Source organism: Rattus norvegicus, chromosome 1, assembly GCF_036323735.1.
Source record: "Rattus norvegicus strain BN/NHsdMcwi chromosome 1, GRCr8, whole genome shotgun sequence".
Lineage (NCBI taxonomy): Eukaryota > Metazoa > Chordata > Mammalia > Rodentia > Muridae > Rattus > Rattus norvegicus.
In genome coordinates this window covers 170358671-170370638 of record NC_086019.1, presented here as the reverse complement: position 1 = coordinate 170370638, position 11968 = coordinate 170358671, and the positions used below count along the sequence as shown (strand labels likewise).

The following is an 11968-nucleotide window of genomic DNA, read 5'->3' as shown; positions in this document are numbered from 1 at the left end:
TTGTCTACTTATTTTTAGCTGGAGAGCATCTGCAACCTTCCTATCAAGAACTGTTCAATTTGCCAATGGGTAATTTGTGATTATCTGTGAAGTGTATATGACAATGTGCTTTAAATGTGGAATATTCTTTCTATAGATGAAACACATTGTAATTTTGGCAGCATAATCAAAACTCTTTAATTACCAACCACCATAAACCCTGGAGGTTTATAGTATTTTTCATTGTCTCTCTTTGTCACTAGGATACAAATTGCATTAGGTAAGAACTTCGTTCTAGACTTTGTATTCATGGGATAGATTGGCTCTCCTGTGGTATTCTGAATCAAGTTTTGAACTCAAGTGAAAAAAAGCAATTGAAAATAAGGAGGGGTGAAAGAATAAAAACATTTATTTGTTTTATTAGTATAATTATTTTAACTAACATAATGGTGCCCATGAAATATTTAGATACTGTGTTTGGGCAAATCAAGGGAAGTAAAACAGATTCTAAATAACTGGATAAATAATTTCAGGATTAAAATAAAAATATATGGTGAGTTGTAGGAAATTGTCCACGTTTAGTTGAAGTACCAAGGAGTACCCTAGAGAACCTAGTGACTCATTCAGCCTGCTATACTTCTTTCTGTACCTTCATTCTTTCATCCTCTAGTGGATCCTAGTGGAGAGTCCACAATTTCGGTAGGTGCATAGTGTTCCTTGAAAGAGTAGCTACTTAGAGAATTCATTGTTCTTTGTTTTATCCTCACACCATGCATTTGCTAGTTTCTAAGTCAATCATAGCTTCTGAGGACCCAGAGTTCTATGCATGATCCGCCTCAGTGCAGCTTTCACCTCGTTATTCCTTAAGCTGTAGATGATGGGGTTCAACATTGGAGTGACGACTGTGTAGGAGAGTGATAGCATCTTTTTGTTCTCGGGGGAGGTGTTTGAGCGTGGCCGGAAATATGTGAGGATGGCAGTACTGTAGAAGAGGGAGACAACCAGGAGATGGGAGGAACAAGTGGAAAAGGCCTTGCGTTTTCCCTCAGCTGAAGGCATCCTGAAGATGGTGGCGAGGATGCGGACATAGGAACCCAGGATCAGTAAGAAAGGAAAGAGGATGAACAGAACCGTGGCTGTCAGAGCCTCCAGTTCAAACAGGGAGGTATCAGCACAGACCAGGGCTATGACAGGGGGGCTGTCACAAAAGAAGTGGTTTACGGTGTTAGGACCACAAAAAGGGAAACTGAAAATCCATGTGGTTTGCACAGTGGCCACCGGGAACCCCGAGAACCAAGAGGCAGCTGCTAGCTGGGCACAGGACCTGCAGCTCATGATTATTGGGTAGTGCAAGGGATCACAGATAGCCATGTAGCGGTCATATGCCATTGTGGCCAGGAGGCAGCACTCAGCAGCCCCAAAGAAAAAGAAGAAATACATCTGAGTAGCACAGCCAAGGAAGGAGATGGATTTGTCTTGCAGTATCAGAGTACTCAGCATCTTGGGCACAATGACCAAGTTGAAGCCTATTTCCAAGAAGGATAAGTTTCTAAGGAAGAAGTACATGGGACTTTGTAGAGCAGAGTCAGCTGTAGTAACCAGGATGATGAGGACATTGCCCAAGAGTGTAACTAGGTAAATGATCAAAAACAGGAGAAATAGTAGAGCTTGTATTTCATAAGACAAGCTTGAGAAGCTGGTAAGAATAAATTCCTTGACGGTTGTCCAGTTTCCCCAGGTCATTCTTTAGTATGATTTCATTGGAAATTCAAGATTCAGGAATGTAGAAAAATTCCACATGTTAAGTTAAAGCTTACATTTTATTCTAAATAGGGAACTTCTTGTGGTTCTGTATTCTACATTTGCTGTGACTATTGAATATCAAGCATTCATTCTCTCTGAAATGCATGAAATGATTTTGACTATTGAGTTCCTGATTGTTCTGAAAATACCCTGCTTTTTCCTTCCAATTAAACTGACATGCATTATATGTATTTGTACATTCCAAGCTTTTCACTGTTCTGTGGAGAAGACATGAAGGCACAACTCCACTTACTTTCTTGCCGTAGCACTCTTCAGTTGTCAGTAGGTTAATAAAGACAGTTGTTTTTAAAGTGAGTGGTTTTGATGTACAAAGGAAGACGATGAAGTTCAACTTGGTTCACTTTGCATAGTAAAAGAGGAGAAAACACAAAAAGAAACAGTTATAATGATTAAATGGAAATGATTCTTGAGTAGTCCTAAAACAGTACCAATATCCAAACCCTATATATTAATAAATATTTAATATTATTTCAGAAAGCCCCTTTTATATACTCACCAAGACTTACAGCACAGAGGTGAACATATATGCATCTCAGGGAGGAAGAACTCTCAAAGTTTCTGTACGTGAGCAAAGAACATAGTTGAGATGACATCAGCCCCATGTGACAATCCTGATGTGTTAGGTAAGCCTTCACATTATCTCCTCTTGGCTATCTTGTGCTTGGCTATTGAGATGTTTGATGGTCATACATAACATGTTAATAAAGTCTACCCCAGATGTCAGTACTAAGGAAGACTTTCTAAGAGAAAGCAATAGAAGATTTCATTAATAACAAAGTTTCAAAATTGAAAGTCTCAGATTTTGATGATGAGAATCTTAGAAAAAGAAACAAAATTAAAATGTGTAGCATGTTGTCCTATGCATTGCATTTTCTCAATAAAATTCAGCCATGATGATTATGACAGTTGATGGTATCTTTGCTTTCTAAGAAGCAAATCTATCCAAACCATTGCTCAAACTCTCTTTACCCCCCACTATTCAAATTTCTAAGACAAAAGAATAAGAATTATTCAATAATTGCCAATTGTGTTCTGTGTGGTTGTCATCAAAAGTCATAATTGATGACGACTGATAATCTCTGCTCTTGTAGAAACAGCCTTCTCAATGATTACATACATAAGTAGCAAGTTTTTCTGGTAGAATGTGTGCTGTGTGGGCCGTGAGTATGAACAATGCTGCACAATAAAGTCATCAGGGAGCAAGGCATTTGGGTGTAGAGACTGTTAGAAATGCCTCCTTGAAAAGAAGACACCCAAGTACCATGTAGGTTCAAGAGTTCAGCATAGAAAGGTCAGAAGGAAAGGTAAATATAAAATGGGGATACTTAATGATTTTGCTGATTGATGTTTATTAAAAAATCCCCATCCTTGGTTTCTCCAGGTGGGCTTCTGTTTCCTTATTTTTAATTTTTGGGCACTTTTCCCTCTGTTTATCTGTTTTGTCCTATGCTGACATGTTAATTTTTTGATATATCACATCACATCATATCATATCATATCATATATCGTATCATATCATTCTCTTAGAAGATAGTTTGTGTTATAATGAGAGACAGAAAGGGTGTGTGTGGTGGACAAATCTGGATGGGAGAGAAATTGTGAGGGAAATTTGGTAGGGTAGAGGGAAAAGAAATAGAAATTAGTATAAATCATATGAGAAAAATGTCTTCAATAAGAAAAGAATAACAATGAAAAGAAGCCTTCTTTAATATTTGTTTACATAGCAACAGATGATTTATGACATACAAGCTATAGGTTTTACAACTTCATTAGAGATTTAGCAAATATTCTGGTAGAACATTGTTGAATAATTTAAAAGCAATCTAGTGAAGTCTAGCCATGACCAGTGTTAGGTTGAACTGTTGTAAACACAATTTTCTAAGGGCACATGGTCATATGACTGCAGTTAGATACTGGAAAACAAGTGAAAGGAAAGAAAACAGTTATCAAAGGAACACTTAGAAAAGTTTAGGAACTTCACACCCGACGAGTTATTGCTCTCTGGCTTTCAAGCAGGCATAGACTCCCGTTAAAGCACAGACAGGGAATGGCAATGCTGAAGTCAAATAGGATTTGGATGGAAAGAAAGATAAGGTCTTTGAGTTATCATCATACAGTTTTGCTTGTCTCCTGTTTTCTGAAATGCCTCCAGCTGCATCTTCCTGAGGACTCAGGGTTGCAAGAGACTTGAAAAAAAAAAAACCCTAAATTTCTCATCTACCTCCTTCCCTGTAGTTGTAATTATGTACTTTCATTCACTTGTTTTGATCCCTTGCCAGCCTTCCACTTAATACTTTCTTCTTTTGAGCTATTTTTTCCTCTCTTTCATTCAGGCCCATCATCTTCCAGTTCTCTTTTAGATTCTGTTTCCACACTATGAAGAGAAAGGGCAGGAGAGAAGTCACTGGGTAGATATTGAAAATGGCCTTTCTGTAGCTGAGGTTCTATTTGTGAAGATATTATCAGTGCAATAGAATTCAGTTTCCTTTAGGTATTGAACAGTGAATACAGAACTTTTATTGATTGTGCTTGTGACATAGACACAGAGTGTGCTATAGCAGGAAGTGAAAGTAATGGAGAAACTTAGTTGAGGTTGGTGGCTTGCATAGTGACACCTCTCTGTTCACAGTGTCTCCTTTCAGGACTAGCACCTTGGAGATTCTGTGTTTTGTAAAAGACAGAAGAACTAGAAAAATACTAAAGAGTGTTGAGCAAAATTGCCATATTAAATGTTGATTTTATTCCACACAGATTTATCAGCAAGGACTCTGTTTTCAGTGCAGGTCAGAGTACTGAGGGTAAGATAACTTTTAAACCATCATAAAATTGGACACTGACATAACTGATGCTATTTTTTCTGATACGTAAGACTAAAAGCAATATTACTACCTGTCAGGGTGATATTGAAGGACCAACTGAAATGATATATATGCAAACACACACTGAATATTTTAAAGCACATTTCACCATTACTTCACACATTTCTCAGAATACGTATTTTGTCAAGTTCTATAAAATTCCACATACTTCACCAGTGTCTCCAATCTCTCTTCCCATCTCTTAGATATTTGTCAAAGAAGACATATTTTGGTGATGATTTGTCTTATTTACAAAAGCTTGTGAGTCTATGCCACCAACCCCTTGTCCTTTACTCACCTCTTGTCAGTGACATCTGTTAATGTAAATTTTGGAAGAACTTTCCTTTGTGACATTCACTGTGGAGAACCATCAGGCTATTTGTGACTTCAGAAGAGCCCTTAAGTTTGGTTTTGACTGTGCCACTTATTCCAGATAAACACTAGGTAGTCTCAGTCAGTAATTGCAAAGACTCTCTGGGCTAGGCTTGTTTCGTTCTCAATATCTAGTAGACTCTGGGTTGTGCCACTGTCAAGTTCTGCAAGATGCTTTGTTTCAGGGCCATGCCAGTCACTTCAGGTATATCTTGTGCACTGGCTGGGCCAGGTCTTATAAACAGGCTCTGAGCTCTGCAGTGCTCATCACTCCAGAGATACTGCACTTTGCCTATGTCTGTTACTCTGGAGGATTCCAGTCTGAGTCTCAAGACTATTTCATTCCCTTATGTTTATCATAACCAATTGATTTCCCTTAATGTTTCCTCCTCTTTAAAATGACATGTTTCAAAAATACCTTTTAAGTATTATTTAATTTTAAGTTTCTCCTTGAAGCATTAACTGTATCTGACTTGTTCATTATTGTTTCTTGGTTACAAACATGGCACCTGCAACCAAAAATAAAGTGAGAATAGTTAGGGATACTTACTCTCTCTGTCATTTTCCCTCTCATCCTTTCCCTCAACACCGATTTCATTCTAGCATTTGCAAGAGGACCATTTATAATACAGGTCCTCATAAAGAAGAAATGTATAGGGTCCACTTGGAACTTCATTTATCAGATGCTTATCACATAACTGGTGCTAAGTATTTAGTAGTAAATGGCCACCTCTTAATGGGGTATAAAGTTTAGAAGGAAAACAAACAAAGGAATCTTATAAAATAGGAAATTACAATCATGAATGTGCATTTAGGAGAAAATGATACAGCAACAAAAGCACCATTGGCTTTTTTTTTCTTTAGATATAAACCATGAGCATGAGGGAACAATTATTATGGGAAAATTATTATTCCTTGTGAGTCAGCTGAAGAAATATATGGGGAAGGGGAAGAAAGATGCCTTTAAGAAGTCAACAGTCTGTGTATTGTCTTGGTCACATCCACAAGGTCACTGCATCTAAGTGGGGGATGAGGAAACAGAACTGTCACTCTTCTGTATAAGGGTTTGTGTGGTTTTGAATCCATTGCAGAAATAACATGTCATGAAAAGTATTGCTCAAGAAAGGAAAATACTTACCTCTTCTTATGTGTTAGTATGTATCACTGCTGTTGAGAAATACCTATCAGTGGAAGATGAGTCTGAATATAATTAGTTTAAACATAACATAAGAGTATCCATGGAAAACTCATACTGCTGGGTAGGCATTGAATTTCGAATTTGGAGAAGTTATCTCATCCAGCTCCCTTAGATTTAAAGTTTCAGTGATCCTTACTTTTTTAAAAGTGTTTTTGTTTGGTGTTTTGGTTAAAGGGTTTGCAGTTTTGTTTTGTTTTGTTTTTGTTTTTTTCTTAACTCAAAATCATAGATGATGGAGATTCCTGAAGGGATGATTGTAGAGATGATAACTGGTATACTTTCCATTCAATCCTCTTGGGCCAGTCTTTCTCTTTGTGGAGAATTCTACACAATAATATGATGAAATATGATCTTATCAGTCCCTATTTCTCTAACTCTCCATATGAGCATCACTACATGTTCCTTTTCAATTTAAGGCTTTTTTTTGGTTATTTTTGAAAACCCACTAAGTGCAATCGGTACTCCCTATTTGTGTATGGGTATGGGCTATCCACCAGGAGCATGGAAAACTTATCACTGGGAGCAACTTTAATAAAATGGTTGTACCTTCTTCCAGCAGCTATCAGGTTCCAATACATTATCATGAAAGAGTAGGGCCTGGAGTATACATTCATTTCCATCCTGGAATTGTGGTTGTCTTGACCTTATCCAGGTCTTGTCTGGTAATCAATTTATTTGCTATGAGTTCATTAATGCAAGAGCTATGCCATGCCTAGAAGATAACCTTTTACAGTATCCAACCCCACCCTCTAGCTCTTACATTCTTTCTCTGGGCCAATTTTACAGACTCTGTGAATCTTTTCCTTTAGAAACTTTAATTTTACAAATCAAGGTAATACACATTTATAATTTAAAATTTACCACATTCCTAAACTTGGTACAAGCTTTTCTTTCAGATTTTCTGGTACCTATAGAAGAATGTCCTTGAATCCTAAAATCCTTCTGAGCTTGAGGTTTCTGGAAGAATGCTCTCTCCTCTTTATCGTATATGATCCATAGGAAGGATAAAGATTTGCTTATGCCTCACTGTTTCATGGAGGATCAGACTGATGCCAGGATTTCATATGAAATCAAAGCTAAGCTTCATACTTTCTCCTCTCTACTACAATTGCTCTACTCAATTATGTCATTGGTAATCAAGTTTTCGTCTTGACTTTCTGACTCTGTAACCAATGTGTGCTGATCATTGCTGGGTCCCGCAGCAAGTGATGTTCCTCTTGGTTTTGTGTTCTAAACAAACAGAAGAACAGGCAAGAAGAGAAATCCCGTGTAACCCCAGCTTTTACATAGTTTGTGTGTCTTCTCCAGCCTTTCAGGACACTTTAGTTTTGCTGTAAGGCCTGGTCTTTCTCCAGACTTGTCCCTGGTATTTGGAGTAGCACAATTAGCGATATGCCGTCTACAATCACTTCCCATAAACTCTTCTTTAAAGATTATTTTGAATTAATTTATTCTCATACTACTTCAACATAGCATCATTTGTAAAGCTGGAGTATCCCATTAATTTGTAAATTTTTATACTATAAAAGTCAAAGATGGGGCAGTGCTCACTTAATGTACAAATCTGAGTACAAATCTCTAGCATCCTTGTAAAATCCCTTACATGACAATATGTGGCTGTAATCCTAAGACTGACGGGGTGGGGAGCAAAATCCTGCAGGTCCCAGGAGCTTGCTAGCCAGCCAACCTATCCAAAATGATATGCTTCTGCTTTAATGACAGATACTGTCTCAAAGAAACAAGGGAGAGAATGATAGAGGAACATACTCAATGACCTCTTCTCCCCTCTACATGTATGCAGTTGCAGGCACAGGTGAATTTACCCAGCCCAATACAAAACACAACACACATTTTATAATTTAAAATTTTATTGTACAAAGTAATTATATACTCAACGTTGAACTAATTATTAAGTCTTGCATTTTGAGTTTTCATGGATATTCTTTTTGAATCATTTGAAATAATACCTATACCTTAGTTTCCACCCACAGCTTGGGATACACCTTGATTGATTTGGTTTTGGTTTCTGGGATACGGTATTGACTTTCATGATCATCTGTAGGATGTCTCACTAGATTAGACTACCTCATTCATCTACCTCAACATCTAATGTTCTATTGGAAATACCATCGGAATTTCTGTTCTACTTGTTGTTGTGCATGTTAAATATCTACTGATTATTGCATTGTGTTGTATTGTGTATCTACACATCAAGTGTTATTATGACAATACTCTGGATTTGAAATTCTATAGTTTTTACTAGGCTCTAATTCTATCCATATATTCCTAGTGTTTTTTTGTAGTTCTGTGGAATATAAGGCTTTTGATATACCTAAACAGAATGAAGTTTTAGTTTTCAAAGAATTAAAAAGTATTTCAAGAAAAGCTAGATTGTAAAATAAATGCACAAAAGTATTTATAAAGTTGAAATTATTGATAAAGTTGGAATTTAAGCACAAATGAATTGAATAGTACAGAGTGTATGATAAATTGTAGTGAATAATTGAAAGATGGATGAATTTGACCAAATAATGGTTTCAGGCTTTGAAGAGAAACAGTGGAATATTAAGACATTACCTGTGTTAATTATCTGAAGTATGTATTCAGAGGTTCAAATGAAATGTGTACCTTTCCTCTCATATACTCCTCTATTTTTCCTCACTCTTCAAGATTTATTTTATTTAATTAAAAATTCACTGAACTTATTATTCAAATGAAATAGTCAATATCAATTTATCATAATAAATATTCTTAATGAAATAAACATACTAAAAACCTGCTGGTGATAATTTTAATGGATTGATATTTTCATTATGTAATATTATTCTTGCATTTATATTTTGCCCCAGAAATTAATTTTCTAGATTTACATCTGTCATACATATCATTAGAAATAAAAGACATGTGCAAAAAGCTGATTTTGATGGCAAATTTTGTAACAGTAAATGATTAAATAAATAAATGACTCATCTATAAAATAAAGTGCCATGAGGTTATGAAAGGAATAGTAGGGAGGAATTTGAAGATTATAACTTCATCCTGAAACATACAGGCCATGGTATTTTGTCCATAGAAAATTCTGGACCAAACAAACACAAATAGTTTTGAGTTTCATTTGCCATACCATGATGAATAATAAATATGTGTTCATTGGAAAGGTGAAAACCATCGGCAATTTGGGAGCAGGGAAGACTTGGAATGACCAGAATGACACCATGGGTAGCCCTAATACTTTTGCCCTGTGGATATCTTAACCACTACTCAATCCTTCAGGAGATTCCCACCTCATCTGACCACACTATTCATGGTTCATCTCACTATAGTTCTCTGGGTTCCTTTTTTCTTTATTCACCTCAAAGTCTAGGTGATTTAAGAGTTAAGTTCATGACTATTAATAGAAAATGAACAAGAAAATTAAAGATAGAGTTTGTGATTATATCATTAGCAAGTAAAGTAAATTTTGTGTAGATTGCAATAATATGTCTAAACTATATTAGTGGGTATTTTCATCTTCCAATGAGATTTCCAAAACCCACATTGGCAACCGGAATTCATCACAATAGAGATCAATAGGTAGATATAAGTCACAAATATATGCTCTCCATTCAGCAAATATTAACCTTACCTTTAAATGTCTACAGGATCAATTTTCTGAGGGCCAGGGCCTTGTGAAAGGTCCTGCTGAGGGCATTCTTCACCTCATTATTTCTTAGGCTATAGATGATTGGGTTCAGCAGAGGAGTCACAACAGTGTAGGACAATGATAACAACTTTTTGCTTTCAGGAGAATTATTTGATTTAGGCCTAAAATAAGTGAGGCTTAAAGACACATAGAAAAGAGAGACAACAAGCAGATGTGAGGAGCAGGTGGAGAAGGCTTTGTGCTTCCCTTGAGCTGATGGAATCTTGAGGATGGAAGCTACAATGAGAGTGTAGGAACAAAGGATCAGCAGGCAGGGTATCATGACCACCAAAATGGTTCCGACAATGGCATAGACCTCAAACCGTGCTGTATTTGCACAGACCAGCTTCAGCACAGGTGGGCTGTCACAGAAGAAGTGGTTCACCTTGTTGTTGGCACAGAATGGAAATCTGAAGAGCCATGTGGTCTGCACAGTGGCTACAGGGAATCCTGGAAACCAGGAAGCAGCAGCCAGTTTGACACGTGTCCCTTGGTTCATGATGATTGGGTAATGTAAGGGACTGCAGATGGCTACATAGCGGTCATATGCCATGGTGGCCAGGAGGAAACATTCAGCCACTCCGAAGAAGAAGAAGAAATACATTTGAGTGGCACAGCCAAGGAAGGAGATGCTTGTGTCCTGGGCAATAAGGGTCCCCAACATTTTGGGTACAATGACCATGTTGAAGCCAATCTCTAAGAAGGATAAGTTCCTGAGGAAGAAATACATGGGGCTTTGCAGCATGGGGTCAGCTAAGGTCACCAGAATGATGAGGCTATTTCCGATCAGAGTGACTAAATAGATGGCTAGAAAGGCCAGGAATAGAACATCCTGTATTTCAGAAGACAGAGAAGAGAAGCTCATGAGGACAAACTCAGTTACTCTTGTCTGGTTTCCTGCAGCCATGGCTATGGCCAAAAATCTCCTGTGCTCATAAAGACAGATTCTTGAGCACAAAAATCAGATTTTGGATTCTTTTTCTCCAGATTACTGATTAATTTCATGGAAAGAGCCAGAGTAAGGATCCTTGGGAAGAAGAAGACAAATTCTTAGTGCATAAGCTTAGACATGCCTGAATGAACTTCTGAAGTTGATTTTTTTTCCAGATTGTACATGAACATCTAGAAAGGCCAAGCATAGGTAGAGACCTGAATTTGTAGAAAGGGCATTGAAGAATATATTTTTGGAGATGTGATGGTCCTTAATGCACCCTAACAATTCAGAAATATATCCATGGTCAATAATTTACAAAAGTATATCAAATAGAAATTTATCAAGGCTCTAGAAATCAAAAAATAAAAGTAGCTAGGTCAAGTAATGATTTTTTTATAATCTTTTTGAGACTTGACTTTGAGAGGTGAATGATGGGCTAACAGCTATTGAAAACAGCTTATGCTCTCTCTTCCCCTGAAAATTCTATTTCTGTGTGAACACTTTAACCTCAGAGTAATGGTGAAAAATCAAGAAAGAACATATATGTCCTTTTCCACACACAGATTTGCAGCTGTACTGTGTTGCCTTGTTTGGCATATGGAGTAGAGGATGGCCCTATTGGGCACCGATGGGAGGAGAATCCACGGTCCTGCCAATGCATGATGCCCTAGTGTGGGGGGAATGTCAAGGGAGGAGTTGGGAATGGGTGAGCGGGTGGGTGTGTGGGTAAACATCCTCATAGAATCAGGGGGGAGGGGGATAGGATCGGGGGTTTATGGACCGGAAACTGGGAACTGGATAACATTTAAAATGAAAATAAAAAAAAATCCAATAAAGAAAAATAAAATCAACCAGTTCAGGAGGTTCCTTAGACGTAATTGGATCCTCTTTCATTCTAATTTTGTTGCTTATCAACAAGTACTTAGTGTCACTGCTGCAATTCATGATATTGAATTCTAAGAAAACACGATATGATAAAGTTGGAAAATAAATATAGTAAACTATATATATACGTTTAGGGAATCAGCATAAGAAAAAAAAGAAAAACATGAAAAGTGAAAGAAACTTAGATTCTGGGTGTGACTGGTCATACCTATGTTCCCAGCATTTGGGAGGCTGAG

The 11968-nt window shown here is 37.2% G+C and overlaps 2 protein-coding genes across 3 annotated transcripts; both read right to left on the bottom strand.

Moving 5' to 3' along the window:
• Positions 1-538: 538 nt before the first annotated feature.
• On the bottom strand, positions 539-4957 carry Or10a4 (olfactory receptor family 10 subfamily A member 4). Of its 2 annotated transcripts, XM_063285690.1 has the most exons (3): positions 4831-4957; positions 2300-2361; positions 539-2143 (listed from the first exon to the last, which is right to left on the bottom strand). In XM_063285690.1, the coding sequence occupies exon 3, from the start codon at positions 1720-1722 to the stop codon at positions 775-777; it is 948 nt and encodes a 315-aa protein (XP_063141760.1). In that variant the 5' UTR covers positions 1723-2143; positions 2300-2361; positions 4831-4957; the 3' UTR covers positions 539-774. The 2 variants fall into 2 exon arrangements, with proteins under 2 accessions (XP_063141760.1, NP_001000206.1); NM_001000206.1 differs by lacking the exons at positions 2300-2361; positions 4831-4957 and having other exon boundaries at positions 775-1722.
• Positions 4958-9866: 4909 nt separating this feature from the next.
• Or10a2 (olfactory receptor family 10 subfamily A member 2) lies at positions 9867-10820 on the bottom strand. The gene has a single exon (NM_001000205.1). It carries the CDS (start codon positions 10818-10820, stop codon positions 9867-9869), a length of 954 nt encoding a protein of 317 aa, NP_001000205.1.
• Between the last annotated feature and the right edge of the window lie 1148 nt (positions 10821-11968).

Coding starts and splice junctions, on each gene's coding strand:
- Or10a2 (NM_001000205.1), bottom strand. CDS start 10,820: ATGGCTGCAGGAAACCAGACAAGAGTAACTGAGTTTGTCCTCATGAGC.
- Or10a4 (XM_063285690.1), bottom strand. CDS start 1,722: ATGACCTGGGGAAACTGGACAACCGTCAAGGAATTTATTCTTACCAGC.